Raw genomic sequence first — 18,135 nt, 5'->3', positions numbered from 1 at the left:
ATTCTCCCCGTGTTTGCGTGGGTTTCGCCCCCACAACCCAAAGATGTGCAGGGTAGGTGGATTGGCCACGCTAAATTGCCCCTTAATTGGAAAAATGAACTGGGTACTCTAAATTTATTTTTTAAAAACTTCCCACGGGTACCAGGCTGTTTAGCCATTTAAACAGGGCCAGAGGTAACTGCAGATAGATTCATCCTTGGGGACCATTCGCGGCAGTGAGTGGCGTTTGAATAACACTGTTATGGGGATGGAGAGAAGGCCGCACTCGTTGTTCGCCCACAGCTGCCATAGAATCCATCCAGTGCAGAAGGAGGCCATTTGGCCCATCAAGTCTGACAGAGCACTCTACCCTCGGCCCACTCCCATGTAGCCCCACCCAATCCACACACCTTTGGACTGTGGGAGGAAACCGGAGCACCCAGGAGGAAACCCACGCAGGCACGGGGAGAACGTGCAAACTCAACACAGGCCAAGCCTGGAATCGAACTCGGGTCCCTGGTGCTGGGAGGCAGTGGTGCTAACCACTGTGCCCCACGGAAGACGACATGGTTACAGTACTTTCTGCTTCCATAGTAATGTTAGGTGGGGTATAGTGATGCCACTGCACTAGAATCCAGAGGCCCAGGCTAATTCTCTGTGGACATGGGTTCCAACATGAACAATACATGCAGGACTATCCCTCCCTGTCATCGTGATCAATGCTTCATTGTTTTTCACCTGATCAACATTCCGCGACACTCCCAGTGTCTGGAAGCCTCAACCATAGCTTGCATAAAATCACCCGCAAGTTTATTTTTCATATCATTTATTTTTAATCTATATAATTAAACTGAAACAAAGACTCCTTTCGTAAGGCACAGCGCCAAGAGATAATACTGTGTTTCCTTGTGCGAAACAAGCAAAAATCTTTTTCCCAGATTAACGGGGTGCTCATTTACGATGGATTTGAGGGAGAATTTCTTCTCTGGAGTGGTGAATCTTTGGAATTCTTTACCCAGGAAGCTGCAGAGGCCGAGATCGTAAATCAGTGGGGGCATTAAGGGTTACGGAGGGAAGGGGCGGAATTTGCCGTTTGGGAGACCATGTGTTGGCGCCCGGACTGAGTTACGTGCAGTTCACCATCCCATTTGGGGTGCTAATCGGGGAACAATTCAGGACTTGCTAATGGGTCAGCACTCTGCTGGTGCAAATTCCGAGCAATTCCCGGCCCAGCAGGCATTCTAACCACGGGGCCAGAGATGGCGCCAAAGTGCCTGGAGCTGTTTTAAGCGCTCCATTTACCACACACTCATTGCAGCTACCAAGATGGCTCCGAGAAGATCTGCCCCCCCCCCCAGGTCGGGAGTCCGAGGTGGACCCACAGCTCCAGGCCCGTGAGGAGCGGAGGGACACCCTCTTCCCCAGGGTGGGCCGCAGACTCAAGTCTGCCCTTCTGAACGCTGCCTGGGAGGTGGTGGCAGAGGCAGTCAGTGCTGCCAGCCTCACCAGGAGGAGACAGGTGGTGGTCCGGAGGGATGGGGGGGGGGGGTTGCACAATGGTGAGAGGGGCAGAGAACCAGGAAAAGTTCCAAAGTCTGCGATGCGGGTGTCCTCTGCTTGGGGTGAGCTCAGCTGACCCCCTGCTTCCTCTGCAATGGGGCAACGCATCGAGGATTGCCAACACTTGGTGGGCTCCTGACTGAGCTTGGCCCTTGATGATTCAGCTGGGGTGTGAGGGTGTCCAGAGGTGCGGCCTGGGTGGGCTCCCAGATGACCCGAGGCCTTCTGGGCCTTTAAAGGACAGAGGCAGCACTCAGCAATGTGAGCAGCCAGGAGCCTGTAAGTGGCACCAAAGGGGTATGTTTAAAAGACAGACTGCAGTCTGAGCCACGCCACCCCGATCCCGAGGGGGACAGCCCAAGGCCACGGACGTGGCACCAAAACCTACTCACTACTGCTCCCGGCCCGGGCAGCCGCCCCCTCAAGCGAGCCCGATGGTTTTTCAGCGTTTTTTTTTTGCCCCCTGCTCCCCCTCCGCAACCATGGTGCCCAGTCCACATTTGTCAATAACTAAAGTAATTCACGCCCGTGAGACGTCCGCTTGAGAGATGCGGAGCATCATGGAAATGCAGAGCATACTGTGTCCAACCCGCTATTCACATTTAAATGCATACCGGTGCGGGCCGCTAACCTAGTTAGTGGGTTCAATTCCCCTAACCAGCCTCCCCGAACAGGCGGCGGAATGTGGCGACTAGGGGCTTTTCACAGTAACTTCATTGAAGCCTACTCGTGACAATAAACGATTCTGATTAGTTACCGCCACCAGCCTGGCGCCCAATCAGCGCCAGGCACCGACCTCAAATTTGGCCGGATGCCCGATTCTCCACACGACCGTGCATCGTGTTTGCAAACTCACCTAATTTTGCCTAAGGCAGGGGAGTGGACTGAGTGCGAGATCAGCCAATCTTATTAAATGGCGGAGCAGGCTCGAAGGACTAAATGTCCTACTCGGGAGAGAGAGAGAGAGATGGTGGCATAGCGGTAATCGAGGCATAGCCTAATGCTCTTGTGACAAGGGTTCAAATCCCAGCATTGCTACTGGCGGAATTTAAGTTTAGTTAATATGGATTATAAAGTTAGTCTCAGTAGTGGAGACCATGGAGCTATCATGCATTGTCCTTACTCGGTCTGGTCTACATGTGACTCCAGTCCCACAGCAAAGCGCTTGACTCATAACTGTCCTCTGAAATGGCCAAGGACAATTCGGGATGGGCAACAAATGTTGGCCTCGACAATGATGCTCACATCCCATGAAATAAAGATGATAAAAATAAATTACGCCTGCCTAGTGTTAACTGCTGGTCATCAGCAACCACCCTAGATCCCCCTACAGAGTATGGAAAGAGCAAATGTCCAGTATTCCACTCAAAGCTGACCATTACGATAGCACGGTAGCACAAGCGGATAGCATTGTGGCTTCACAGTGACAGGGGCCCAGGTTCGATTCCCCGCTGGGTCACTGTCTGTGCGGAGTCTGCACGTTCTCCCCGTGTCTGCGTGGGTTTCCTCCGGTTTCCTCCCACAGTCCAAAGACGTGCAGGTTAGGTGGATTGGCCATGCTAAATTGCCCTTAGTGATCAAAATGTTAGGAGGGGTTATTGGGTTAGGGGGAATAAGGTGGAAAGTGAGGGCTTAAGTGGGCCGGTGCAGACTCGATGGGCCGAATGGCCTCCTTCTGCACTGTATGTTCTATTACCCTCACCCGCAAACAAACTGGTTTGTTATCAGTGTAGCAAAGAGGATAGGAAAGACACGCCAAGAGAGAGGTTAGTTATCGCAATACTCCACAGGGAAGGACTGCTTCCCTTACTTGTGATAGTCTCTGATGCAGTAGATCTTGTTCTCGGTGTCGACTGTGAACGGGACCCCATCCAGGCACTCATTGCAGATGACGCAGCGGAAACATCCGGGGTGGTACGACTTGCCCAAGGCCTGGAGAATCTAACACAGAGAACACAGATGGTTGGTGACAAACAGACTGCAGTCCCTCAACGCCGAAACCCGCATTTTATATTCTGGCCGACAATGGCCAGAAATGAGGGATTCGACTGGATGGAGTACGGCGAATGATCCAGCGACACCGGGAAACCTGGACTGCCAACCCAGACTGTAGCGCAGTTCATGTCTAAACGGCATTTACATAGAAGTATGCTTTTTTAACAATGTATGTTATTTTTCAACTCTCTTTGTACACAGCCAGAAAAGAACAAAGGGACCCAACACATAGAAGGTGAGGTGTTCATCAAAGCCAAGACAAGCAAATGAATTGATTGTATCTAGTCTAAGAGAAGCTCCCAAGCCAACTCATTAGCATTTAGTCACCTATTTAATTTGCCTTTTTTACTTTAAAAGAATCGGAGAGAGTATTGTGTGTTTTTTTTTTTAAAAAGACGCTCATCCTTCTTCCTGAAGATGTGAAATTTGTTCAGATGGTTGAGAATCTTTGGAATCCTCTACCCCAGAAATCTGTGGTACATAGTCGTTGAGTATATTAAAAACAGGACACTAGGTTTGTTTGGGCACATTGGGGATAGGTGAGGAATCTGGCGATAGTGGAGAGGTAGATCCGCCATGATTATTGAAAACAGAGGAGCCCCAAAGACCCGAACGACCTATACCAGCGCCTTTTAATATTTTTAGAAAACCACAGAATCCCTACAGTGCAGGAGGAGGCCATTCGGCCCATCGCGTTTGCACCGACCCTCTGAAAGAGCACCCTACCCAAGCCCACTCCCCTGCCCTATCCCCGTAACCCAACCTAACCTGCACATCTTTGGACACCAAGGGGCAATTTATCACGGCCAATCCACCTAACCTGCACATCTTTGGACCGTGGGAGGAAACCGGAGCGCCCGGAGGAAACCCACGCATACACGGGGAGGACGTGCAGACTCCGCACAGTCACCCGAGGCCGGAATTGAACCCGGGTCCCTGGCGAAGTGAGGCATAATACACTGTGCCATCTGGGAGCCTCTAAATTTAAGCATGGAATTGTTAGCTCACAACAAGGTAAACTGGAGATGTCCTTTCTGAGTCAGTGAGACAGAGAAAAAAAAGAGAGCTAGAGATCGCATGCGCACTGGACTGGCAGATCTGTTCAATCGCAAAGTGGCTTTTGCAATGCCTGCGAATCCTGCTGAGCAAGCAGCTTACAATGCCGACACTTGGTGCAAAGTAGGAGTTGGTTTCTGTGGTGACAGCATCACTCTCCAAACAGACAGGCACAGCCATAGTTTCTCTTTACAACAGAAAATAAATTATCCCAAGATTCAATTAATATTCAAGTTGCTTTTGTCCAAACACCAGGAAAGTTGAGGTGACGGGAGTTTCACTTGTGGGGGGGGGGGGTGTAATGATATGTATAATGTAGGGTGTGTAAAAAATGTAGGGTGTGTAAAAGGGTTAACAAGGTGATGTTCATGTATCTCAACACTAGATGGCACCACATAGTAGTCATATAAATAGACTGTGCTTCCCAGAGTTCTGGGAGAAGGTGTCGGAGGAAGGTTCAGATAGGGTGTTAGTTATATTATAGATTTCTGTAGCACAGATTTAATACTGTTCTTTTCTTAGCTATTACTTGGTACGGTGTGCGAATCATTTAAAGTACTGTAAACAAACTAGCTTTCTTTCAAATACAAAGCTTGACGTTCTTTGTCAGCACTACGACTTTAAGCCACCTTGAAGGACTTTTCGAGGAACATCACGGGGGGCGGGGGGGGGGGGGGGGGGGGGGGGCTGGAGATGTGTTCCTGCTTCACATTAGCTGCTGCAGAGTTTGACAGGATACAAATCATTTGAAACTTGGCACGGCTTGTAGTCAAAGTACATGGGAAACATTGAATTGTGTCCCCAAACATCAATCCCTTCGTTGACTAATTTGGGCTCCATTCCATTCCAAACAAAACTGTTTTTTCGTGCACAAGCCCGCAGATGTTAGTAAGGAGGACTTTGCTGCCCATTTGGCCCAGATTCATGGCAGGGTGATATGCAGATGTGTCTGAATCCTAACTTGGAGGAGTGTGGAGGGGCTTTTTGAAATGGACGTAATTGCTCTGGAATAGCTGACTGTGCCCAAGTGGAAGCTCGATCCCAAGTTACAGCAACCTTTTTTTTTTTAAACCTGAAGAGCCTTTATTTTTTTTAAATGGCCAAAAATATAACATTGGTAGCCATGGGAGGAAAATTTGGCATTTCTAATCCAAAGCTCTCGCACTTCGGGCATCAGATCCTATAGGTGTTGCCGACCATGGGCCTCCAAGTTAATCTTGCTCTGGAGGTGCGTATCACTGTTGCTGCTGGTGTGCTGATCTACTTTGTAAGGCTCTTTAAAAAGATCACTCTTTATTTACCTCGATCTCTTTTGCCATCTTTCCCAACCTCATTGGGACTTTCTTGGGACTGCCCAAGAAATTCCAATTTTCCTTTCAATGCTCTCGATCAGGTGCGTTGTTTTGGTCTCTGATTTCACGTGGCAAATTGGCAAGTGTGTCTGGCATAGATTGCAGAATTCCTTTTTAAGCATAACGAAGTATCATATAAATTTGATGGAAAAACAGCCCATTTCCACTTGCTAAAAAATAAACTAGCTTCCGATCTCGCACATCCGAATAACTTATAATTACAGCTATATTCGAAATAATAATTGTCACAACCCCCAAAAACCTGTCCCTTGAACCCAAAGGTGTTATCTATAGCTATGATGAGGCTAAAGCAATCATACAGGTTTGTTTGGAGCTTGGTGATGTTTGTTGTTAAAACAATCATTTCAAGGGCAGCACTGCTGCCTCACGGCGCCGAGGTCCCAGGTTCGATCCCGGCTCTGGGTCACTGTCCGTGTGGAGTTTGCACATTCTCCCCGTGTTTGCGTGGGTTTTGCCCCCACGACCCAAAGATGTGCAGGGTAGGTGGATTGGCCACGCTAAATTGCCCCTTAATTAGAAAAAATGAATTGGGTACTCTAAATTTATAATTTTAAAAAAAACAATCATTTCAAACCATAAAGTGCAGCATCACATTAGCCTGCCAGCCCTATCATAAAAACACACTTGGTTTTCCTGTCTTAATGTGAAAAAAGCCTAAAAAAAGGTTACCGTAATCCAACGAGAAAAGGTTCAGAGCTTCTAAGGAGATGGGAAAGATTCACGCGCAGCTCTTAAGCCAATGGTTGCAGTCCTGCTCTGTCCCAATAACCATATTTTTTCATTGGTTTTGTATTAATTTTCTGTCCCAGTAACCATACTCAGAACCCGAAAAAACATAGATCTTGGGAATTAAACATACCCCATCCATCATAGAATTTACAGTGCAGAAGGAGGCCCTTCAGCCCATCGAGTCTGCGCCAGCTCTTGGAAAGAGCACCCCACTTAAACCTATACCTCCACCCTATTCCTGTAACCCCACCTAACCAAAAGGTAATTGATCATGTCCAATCCACCTAACCCGCACGTCTTTGGACTGTGGGAGGAAACCGGAGCACCCGGAGGAAACCCACGCAGACACGGGGAGAACGAGCAGACTCCGCACAGACGGTGACCCAGCCGGGAATCGAACCTGGGACCCTGGAGCTGTGAAGCAATTGTGCTAACCACTGTGCTACCGTGCTGCCTAAATACACTCCCATCTTTCTGTTTACAAAGAGTTTTAAAACACCTGGCAAAATGCCTTTGTTAACAGGCGAGTGTACGCAGAAGGGGAGGAAAACGGATACCAAAACAACTGCCTCAGCTTCAATAGGAATTCCATCGCTGGAATAAACGAGCTGCAGAGCAGGCCGTGTGCGGGGGGGGGGGATGGAAAGAGGAATGTAGCTACAACCTCGAGACTGCAACTTTCAGACGCATTGGCTCCAAGCGCTGGAATGTCAAATCTCCAGGAGTTAGCAGGATTATCGTCCCCAGAAGATAACAATGTCATTTGTCTTCAACTCACCATGTCCATTATCAGGTGGCCACAGGCAAAACACTTGTCAGCTGATTGCTGGAAGCCAGAGTACTGGAGAGAAGAAAATAAATTGGAGTTACTGACTTCCGACATTCTATACATACACAGTGAGAGAACAAGGTACGACATTAGACCGATCAGAGGTTTCACCTTAAACTCCCATTTTGTTCAAATAGATATTAGATCGGATTTTAACCTCAGGCACTACAGGGTGCACACCGCCTGCCCTCCCATGCTTGCTAGCAAGAGGCCAGAAGCCATTACCATGGACACACCTCATTTAAAGGGGCAGCAACAAGCTGAAGGCACCTCACCAATTGTGGGGTTGGGTGGGAGAGTCAGAAGGGGGAGATTGGCTGGTTAGGATGTTGAAGTGACTGGAAGGGTTTGGGTGAAGGTTGGAACCTCAGGCTGGCCCTTGTCTGCAGGTATTTCAGAGTCCAGCAGTAGCAATCCCATATTTCCTGGCTCGTCTTTCTTTTTTGATCGGCCTCCAGTGGTTCCTTTAAGAGTCACTGGTTCAGACTACTCACCGCTGGATCCAAATGCATGGCAAATGCTCTGCCTGTTTGTACTCAAAACAGGCAATCAAGGCCGCCTGTATGCGGTCAGATTTTCACATTCCACTTGGAGCAGGCAGATACTCCGGCCACCTATCTCGGGGCTTCACCCAAGATGGTGGTGGGCGGAACGTGACCCAGTATCACGTTCGGGCACTCTCACCCAGTGAATCATGTTAGAACTCAACCCTTTATTCTCAAAAAGCGACCATGTCCTCCAACTTCCCAAAAATCAGAGGTTGCGGCACACGCACCGTGCTGATCCTCAATTAATATCCATCCTGGGAGGGAATCATTCAGCACACCCAAGTTAGCACCCAACTACTACATGGAAACGAGCCTTACCAGAAAATCCTCTTCACAGTACACTCTTCCATTGACAAAGTAGAAAGCTTTCCCCCGCAACCTTCGACCTATGGAGACAGCAAAATAAAAAGGAATCAGTGATTTTTTAAAAACCCGCAAACTCTTGAGCGCGTCATAAAGAGGTACGGTTCTGGAAACGCACAGTTGACACACAAACATCTTACAGAAAGAGAGGTTTACATTGCGAGGGAGGGCTCTGTAGTAAAAGGGCCTGGCACATGTTGGGTTAATGCGCGACTGCGCACAATACTGCTCACACAGGTGATGTAAGAGCGCGCATGATCCAGGGACAGTTGAGCGTTGGGTAGAGCCGGGTAGACCAGCAGCAGGTCCGAGCATGTACCCGTTACTGTATATTTGTAAATAGTTCTAAGAGTCAATGAAGACCAACGGTTAATCTACGTCCGACAACAAAGACTTATTCAGATCTACCGAATCGTAAACACCCAACAACAGGCTTCTCATGAGGAATGGCAGATTCCGGTGCGCAGGTGGGTGGGAATAGGGAGATCTGACCCAGTTTTGGGAGAGGGACCTTCTCCGTTGTATGACCTATCGCCTATTGATGGCTTCTGGAGATGAAAAGCAAGATGTCGAAATGCTGACAATCATAAAGAGATTGATTGAACTTAAAAGCCAAAACCATCAGAATCGGCCTTCTTTTCAAATTAATTGATGGTCAAGTATGCCCCTCTCTGTGCCGTTAGTCCGATTCTTCCTTTTATTTTAATTCAGATTGTCAGCTGGTAACACTGCCACCTGCCAGTTCTCCTCCTCGTCACGCACCAACCTGGGGGAAGGTGGTGGCACCGAGCTATTGTCACTGGACGAGTAATCCAGAGACAATCCTCTGGAGTCCTGAGTTCGAACCCCACCTCGGCAGAATTTAAACTCGATAGAACATCTGGAATTAAAAGCCTAATGATGACCATGAAATCATTATCAATTGAAACCCATCTGGTTCACGAATGCCGTTTAGGGAAGGAAATTTGTCATTCTTGCCTGGTCTGGCCTACATGCCCCTCCTGATCTACAGCTATGCGGGTGACTCGTAAATGGTCTCTGGTGCCCAGCAAACCACTCAGTTCTAGCCACCGCTATGAAGAAAAGGCAAAGGAATGACACCATGGGAACACCTGGCATCGACCCAAGCACCAGAAATCCAGCCCTGGTGACCCTGCAAACTCCTCCTTACTAACATCTGGGGTCTTGTGCCAAAATTGGGAGAGCTGTTTCTCAGGCAACAGCATGAAATGGTCATACTCACAAAATCATACCCAGGAATAGTGATTATTGTCTGCAAGGTACGTCTTGTCTCACTGGCAGGACAGACCCAGCAGAGGTAGCAGCACAGAGCTGCCCTGGAAGTCCTCATGGCACCAAGTTAAACATGGGCAAGGAAACCTCCTGCTGATTACCACGTACCGTCCACCAATAGCTGATGAAGCAGAACTTCTCCATGTTCAATACCACTTGCGAGGAAGCACGGAGGGTGGCAAGGGTGCACAATGTACTCTGGGTGGGGGGGCTTCAATGTCTATCACCAAGAATGGTAGTGCCACCACAGACCAAGCTGGCTGGGTCCTAAAGGACATAGCCTCTAGACTGGGACTGCAGCAGATGGCGAGGGAACCAACAAGAGTGATAAGCATACAGATCTCATCCTTACCCAATTTCCACAGATGCATGTGTCCATGGCATTAACAGTGGGAGCGACCAGCGACCATCATCCTTGTGGAGACAAAGTCCTGACTTCACATTGAGGATACCCTCCATCCTATCGTGTGGCACTACCATTGTGCTTAATGGGATTAACTTCAATCTAGCAGCAAGACTGGGCATCCATGAGGCGCTGTGGGCCATCAGCAGCGGCAGAATTGTACTCAAACCAAAATCTGTAACCTCCTGGCCCGGCATATCCCCCACTCTACCATTACCACCAACCCAGGGCATCAACCCTGGTTCAATGAAGAGGGCAGGAGAGGATGCCAGGAGCAACATCAGGCATACCGAAAAATGAGGTGTCAACCTGGTTAAGCTACAACACAGGACTACTTGTGTGCCAAACAGCAAGTAACAGACAGAGCTCAGCGATTCCACAACGAATGCGTCAGATCTAAGCTCTGCAATCCTGCCACATCCAGCCGTGAATGATGGTGGACAATTAAACAACTTGCTGAAGGGGGAGACTGCACAAATATCCCCAGCCTCAACTGTGGAGGAGCCCAGCACACCTGTGCAAATGATACGGCTGAAGGATTCGCAATACCTTTCAGCCGAAGTGCCAAGTGGATGGCCCATCTCGGTCTCCTCCAGAGGTGCCCAGCATCACAGGTGTCAGTCTTCAGCCAATACGATTCACTGCAAGTGACAAACATCTGCACTGGATACTGCAAAGGCTATGGGCCCTGACAATATTCCAGCAAGAGTACTGAAGACTTGTGCTCCAGAACTTGCCGCACCCCTAGCCAAGCTGTCCCAGTACAGCTACAACACCGGCATCTACCAGGCAATGTGGAAAGTTGCTCAGGTGTGTCCTGTGCAAGAAAACAGGGCAAATCCAACCCAGCCAATTTCCGCCCTATCAGTCTACTCTCCATCATCAAAGTGACGGAAAGAATCATCAACAGTGCTGTTACTCAGCATAACCTGCTCACAGATGCTCAGTTTGGGTTCCGCCAGGGTCAAGTGGCAACTTACATTTGCACCATGCGAGTGCCAGGCAATGACCATCTCCTACAAGAGAGGATCTAACCATCAACTCTTGACATTCAATACCATTGCGGAGTACCTCAACATCTGCATCCTGGGGGTTACCATTGATCAGAAACTGAACTGGACTAGCCATATTAATACAGTGGCTATCAGAGCAGATCAAAGGCTAAGAATCCTGCAGCAAACAACGCACCTCCTGACTCCTCAAAGCCGGTCCACCATTTACAAAGCGCAAGTCAAGAGTGCGATGGAATATTAAATTCTGGAATTCCCCCCCGTAAAGAGCACAGCCGTGCACCTCAGGACTGCAGCGGTTCGAGAAGGCAGCTCACCACCACCTTCTCAAGAGCGACCAGGGATGGGCAACACATGCTGACCTAACCACCCACATCCTGCAAATGAATTTTAAAAATATTTGGAAATGTATGCCGTTCTTTCACTGTCGCTGGGTCAAAATCCTGAAATCCCTCCCCAACAGCACAGTTTGACATTGTTCCCTTACTGTTGTGGTTGGGCAATCTGATCTCCGGTTCACTGACAGCTCAAGATGATTTGTTGAAAGGTTTTCATTTTTGAGTCCTCTGTTGCCAGAAGGCTTAATCAAAATAGTTAATAGTTTAATTCTCACTCATGTGACTAAAATTAAGGGCAGCACGGTGGCGCAGTGGGTTAGCCCTGCTGCCTCACAGCGCCAAGGTCCCAGGTTCGATCCCGGCTCTGGGTCACTGTCCGTGTGGAGTTTGCACATTCTCCCCGTGTCTGCGTGGGTTTCAACCCCACAACCCAAAGATGTGCAGGGTAGGTGGATTGGCCATGCTAAATTGCCCCTTAATTGGAAAAAATGAATTGGGTGCTCTAAATTCTTTTTAAATGTGACTACAATTATAGAATCATAGAATCCCTGTAGTGCAGAAGGAGGCTATTCCATCTATCGAGGCTGCACCAATCCTTTGAAAGAACACATTACCTAGGCCCAAGTCCCCACCTTATTCCTGCAACCCCACACTTGGGGGCAAATTTGACATGGCCAATTCACCTAACTTGCACATCCCTGGACTGTGGGAGGAAACCGGAGCACCCGGAGGAAACCCACGCAGACACGGGGAGAACGTGCAAACTCCACATAGTCACCAGAGGTCAGAATTGAGCCTGGTCCCTGGTGTTGTGAGACGGTAGTGCTAACCACTGTGCCGCCCTAAAGTTATCCCATCAAACTATTGAGTGTTTAAAAAAAATATCATTTGGCTTTTTATTTTCAAGTCCTCAGTTTGAATTTGGTAGCCTTCATCAGAGCCGGTTCCCCAGGCTGCAGATGTACCAGACAGCTATACTGAGAGGAAAGAGAGAAAGAGAGGAAGGGGAGAGAGAAGAGCGTGCGAGAATAAAGAGCGCACGAGAAAGAAAGAGAGGAGCAAATTTGAAGAGGGGAAGGGGAGAACAAATGGAGTGAGGGAAACACAAGTGGGGAGAGAGAGGGAGGGGGAGTGAGAGGTAGGGGAGAGAGAGACAGAGAGAGACACACAGTGCGAAAGAGGGTTTTCTTCAGTTAATAACAGTGCAGCTAAACACCATTTGAACATCAAAGTCAATCGCTTATAACCTCATGATTCAGAAAGTGCTGGGTATGAATTACAACAAGATACATTCCAAAAAACTCAGCCCAAACAAGGCTTTCCACATCAAATCAAATCTCCCAATTGTCATTACTATTTTTAAACCCCCCCCCCCACAAAAAATGAACAGCTAATCTCGGATGTAGCAAACCACAGCAACTTCTTTCACATCCTTTGTGATAACATTCCACAACATTCCACACTTGTTGGGGGGAGTTGATGTTCCCCCAAAAAAAGAATGCACAGCTGGCTACACACACACACCAGCTGGGTGGAACGCAAAACACTAATGTTGCCAAACTCGTAAAAGAGCATGTTTCAGCATGAGAAAGTGATAAACGAATCAAATTTATATTGGGACTACTAAACATCACCGGGTAATTATTTTACTCGCATTCTGTTCCTGGCCATGGAGTTAACCTTCCACTATAGTGGAAGAGATTGATTCATTGTATTGTTGAACTAAGCTGAAACGATTTCCTCGTCCGTATGGCACGCAACCAAATTTCTGAAAGTCCGCCAGTGGACACCCAGCATACATCAGAAAGGGGAGCAACAATATCACCTGTGATTCTGACCCAGACTGGGAGAGGGGGGGATTCCTGACAGATTTTGCACAGGTTCCAGCACCAATCGCCTGATTGGATAATTTTAAAACACTCTCCAGTTATCATAGAATCATAGAATTTACAGTGCAGGAGGCCATTTGGCCGATCGAGTCTGCGCCAGCCCTTACAAAGAGCACCCTACTGAAGCCCACGTATCTACCCTATCCCCATAACCCAGCAACCCCCACTTAACAAGGGCGATTTAACATGGCCAATCCACCTAACCCGCACATCTTTGCCCAAAACGAATTGTGTTCATGTCTTCCACCGACCTTCCTTTGGCGAACACCGCCTCAAGATTCAATTTGCGGGGACTGCACGGTGGCGCAGTGGTTAGTGCTGCCGCCTCACGGCACCGAGGTCCCAGGTTCGATCCCGGCTCTGGGTCACTGTGTGTGGAGTTTGCACATTCTCCCCGTGTTTGCGTGGGTTTCGCCCCCACAACCCAAAGATGTGCTGGGTAGTTGGATTGGCCACGCTAAATTGCCCCTTAATTGGAAAAAATTAATTGGGTACTCTAAATGTAAAAAAAAAGATTCAATTTGCCCAATTCGGACCAATAAAATCTGCCCGATCCCTGGGTCAATAAAATTGACCTTGTCCCCAGGTTAATGTGGTGAGGTTCCGCCAGTTCCGGAAGCCTCTCATTTCCCCAGTACGCTAGTTTTTAAAAAGTATTTTTCATCGCGAAAAACAATTGAATTTACAAAAAAATAACTTGTCCAAAATTACTGAACGTGACAATATCGAATTATTTAATTGGTGCACCAATAACTGGCCACTATTATAAAGAATCTTTCTCTTTCGTGACAAACCCATCTTCAATAGTACGAGCTGATATAACTTGAGGCAGGAGCTGGTTTGTCGCAGACAGACAAATTTATTGGGAATGCATGTGGATACATTTACAAGCTCGGCGCCATCTTACTACCCAGAGCACCGCACTGGTCCTGCCCACTGACAGATTGCTAGGAGGGAGGGGCAACCAATCCCATGATCATGTTTCCTCCCCATTAAGTTCCCCATACAGAACTGCGCACCATTAGCAACGCCTCTCGGTTTTAACTTTCTCCTCTTCTGCAATCAACTCTGGAGGTTCTCTGTGGATACAGTCAGAGCGATGCAACGGTAGTGGGGGGGGTGGGGGCAGAAGAGCTTCCAACAGGAATCATGGTCTTGGGGGGGGGGGCTCTTTACGTGACTTCTCCAGGAGCATCAGGAAAACAGTGTTGGCCGACCACACACCTCAGAGGTTGACAGAGAAACATTGATTGCAGGTTGACCTGGCCTTTGTCGGGAAGTGCTCTTTCGGTGAGATCATTTGACAAAGGATGCCAGGGGCCAGATGTGGCAGATGCCATTCAGGTCGGTGAACCTTGGGAATTCTGCGCTGTGTCCATTGACAGAGACAATGATCTCTGACAAACCAGTGGAGTGACGCAGCTTTCCAATAGTTGCAGCTGTTGGTGACTTTACCTCATAGGCATCAAGCCACTCGAATGTGCAATATATAGCAAGGACAGGGTGCCTAGAAATGGTCCCACTTTGTCAATGTGCATCCAACCCAAGGACATCCAGGCAACCAGGTTTAATGTTAGAGGCCTCCGGAGTATCGATTGCCACACATCCCTTGATGTGCTGTCCAATTTCGACTGCTGATAGGCATGACTCATATCTAGCTTGGTGTACATGTCATCGATGCTGGGAATGGAGTACTCATCTAACCTTACTGCTCGGTTAACCATCAGGTTGCAGTCAGCACATAGGCATTTGGTCTGGTCACATTTGAGAACTGGGACGATAGGTGTGGCCCCTCAAGAGATTGGGACAGGCCGAATTATTCCCACGTTTTCCAACTTATACAACTCTGTTTTTCCCTGAGGGAGTAAGTCACCGGCCTGGCCTTGAAGAAGCATGTTGTTCCCTGGGGATCGATGTGTATTTTAGCTTGCATGCCCTTTGCATTCCTCAAAAAGGGTCACGTTTCCTCAAAAGCTCCGGAATTCCATTGGACATCAAATGGAATACATCAGACCAGTCTAGTTCTATTTTTGTTGCCAACCTTGACTCAAAAGGCTGGGCCCCTCCCCTTCTATGGCCATTACAAGACTGGCCTATCTGCTGTTTGTAGCAGACTGGAACAACAACGATGCCCTTGACATGAATGGACTCTCCAATGTCAACGACGTACCTCAGTGAAGGGAGTACGTGAATGTGTGCTCCCTGGGAACAGTAGCTAGGGCACCAGAATCCACCTCCACCTGCAGTTGTTTGCCATTCACCTGCACTTGTCACTGCGATAGGCAAAGATCCAACAGCAGTCACATGATACAAAGAGAATGCAGCAACCGCATCAAATTCTGCAATGGCAGGTGACTCAATCAAACTTGCACTCTGCTCTTGGTTGATTTTTCTTTCTGCAGGAGTCCTCTCTCGTGCCAAGTAGCACTCTGCCTCTCTAAATCTGCATGTGTTTGCTCCATGATTCCCTCCAGCTGACGCATTGCAAGCAGGCTTCCTGACTTGGTTGTGCGGCAAACAGGGAATTGCACTGAAAATCTGCCATGCCAGCCTTTGCGCTGTGCTCAGCGGGAGGCTTCTGTCTAACATGGTACAGTGCTCCATTGTTCGCATGCTGAAAGTCCTGAGAATCGTGTGCTGCACTCTCCACAGCTAGAGAAAATTCTGGAGCGTGTCTGAAGTCTATATCCGGTTCAGCAAGAAAACCGTGCTGTCTGACATTGTCGTTCACCCCACATACCAGCCTTTCCCACAGCACATCATCAAAAACATCCCCAAACTCAGTGCTCGTGAAGCTGTTTTAGGTTTGCCACAAAGGTAACAATGGATTCTCCTGGAACACAAACTCACATGTTGAACTTGAAGCACTGCATAATGTTACAGATGCCTGTTCAGCTCTCAACAGTGGCTAAGATACTGGACCACAACCATTTTAAAATTTTAAGACAGTGAGGAGAGATAATATAAGAAATAGGATTGGTTATTTTAATAACAAAGTTTATTAAAACAAAAGAAAACAATATTTAAACTTCAACTCTAACACTAACAGATTACATGTAGTTTCTTAACCTTAACACATTAGTTCCCATTAAACAACACTAACAACTCTCATGCCACTTTCAGGCAGATAAAGGTATTTATGAAGCCATTTTTCTTCTGGTAGGGACATTCTTTCCAAAGCCTGCCTCAGTGGCAACTTTCATGGCCTTCTAGGTCGATTTCCAAAGCCTTCTACCCTGTAGCTATTCAAAACAGCAAGTCTTCTTTCTCTCTCTCTCTCTAAGTTCGATCCAGCCCTTCAAACAAAAAGGTTCACTGCTGTGGTTTCCAGGCTTGAACCCATCAGCGTTATCTTGGCTGATTGCCCACTCCAGTTTATACAAAAGAACAGCGACATGCAACTAACCTCCCAAAGAGGCCATCAGACTCTGTAATGGCTAATAGCTGGTCAGGCAGGGGCGTCCTGAAGAACAATGGATCTGGGGCATCCGGTGTATTCCCACTCACGGCTTTAAGTCTGGCTGGGACAATGTCACTCAGCCAGGAGTGGGTGTATCCCTCTGACTTGTGCTAGCGGTTTCTCCCCCCACCCCGCCCTCAAGTCTGTTAAACCCCCAAATTGCATGCTACATTGGGGTCTCAATTCTGGACCCAATTTCCTAATATCTCCTTTATGTGACAATAAAGACAGATGGTTCTGGCTGAAAAACAGGCCTTCACCTGCTCCTCTTTTTTTAAATATAAATTTAGTGTACCCAATTAATTTTTTCCAATTAAGGGTGGCCAATCCACCTAGCCTGCACATCTTTGGGTTGTGGGGGCGAGACCCACGCAAACACGGGGAGAATGTGCAAACTCCACACGGACAGTGACCCAGAGCCGGGATCGAACCTGGGACCTCGGCGCCGTGAGGCTGCAGGGCTAACCCACTGGGCCACCGTGCTGCCCTCATGCTCCTCTTACCCATTGTACAACTTAGTACTGGGTGCATCCGGGGCAATGGCGTTCCCGATATAAGGTTCTACGTTTAGCTTGCAGACACGTCAGGGTAGCTCTATGCTTACCTTCATCAGTAATTTCATTCTCCATCAAATAGAAACCGAGTCTCTCGACATACTGATGCCAATCCTCAGCATCTGCATCATATGGCTATACCCTCCCAAACAGTGTGATCAGCAAGTCCTTTCTCTATTTCCTTCTGCAGGTTCTGGCTGTGTTCTTCAGGTTTATTTTTGTGTATGTTTACCACTTTTAGGGAGTTGCCCCTTTAAGAGCTATCTCTCCATCTTGCCGGTTGCATCTTAGTGCTTTTCTCACCCATTTCTGAGTTAGGCACATTCCCCAGTGGTTGTGGGCTTTCTTTACCAAACTGTTAAGATAAGGACACTTTTTGTTTTTTTGCAGGTCAGGTGCATGTTGAATTCGTCTGGCTTTCCCGTCTTTGATCTTCCCGCGCTCGGCAGAAGCACCGTCTAAAAAAAAAAAAGTTGTCAGCAACGCTTTCCATCGTTTATCTTTCAAAACCGTGCCCGGACTGAAAACGAACACTGCAGCAATTTGCTGGATTTCAGGGCAATTCCTTGCTCCGTTCCTATAAAGCTGCAGGCGGCTTTCCTTTTCTCTCTTATCTGTTCCCGCACTTTTCCGGAATCTTCTCCAAGCCTGCCAAACGTTCAAAACTCCTTTGCCATTGTTTGAACTGCCTGGTATGAAGCACGCAGCAATAGTCGGATTTATCCTCGTCGCCAGTCTGATAACTTGAGGCAGGAG

The 18,135-nt window shown here is 48.1% G+C and overlaps 1 protein-coding gene across 2 annotated transcripts in view; it reads right to left on the bottom strand.

Moving 5' to 3' along the window:
* Positions 1-18,135, bottom strand: part of limd1a (LIM domains containing 1a) — an 83,574-nt gene that overhangs the window by 14,617 nt on the left and 50,822 nt on the right. For both annotated transcript variants that reach the window (XM_072510081.1, XM_072510082.1), the window contains 3 exons: positions 8,388-8,455; positions 7,471-7,533; positions 3,350-3,480 (listed from right to left, as the gene is read on the bottom strand). In XM_072510081.1, coding sequence (XP_072366182.1) covers positions 3,350-3,480; positions 7,471-7,533; positions 8,388-8,455 — 262 coding nt within the window. The remainder of the gene's footprint in view (positions 1-3,349; positions 3,481-7,470; positions 7,534-8,387; positions 8,456-18,135) is intronic.

This window comes from Scyliorhinus torazame, chromosome 6, assembly GCF_047496885.1.
Source record: "Scyliorhinus torazame isolate Kashiwa2021f chromosome 6, sScyTor2.1, whole genome shotgun sequence".
NCBI classification, from domain to species: Eukaryota; Metazoa; Chordata; class Chondrichthyes; order Carcharhiniformes; family Scyliorhinidae; genus Scyliorhinus; species Scyliorhinus torazame.
The sequence above is the reverse complement of the archived record's forward strand: the minus strand, read 5'-3'. Positions and strand labels throughout refer to the sequence as shown.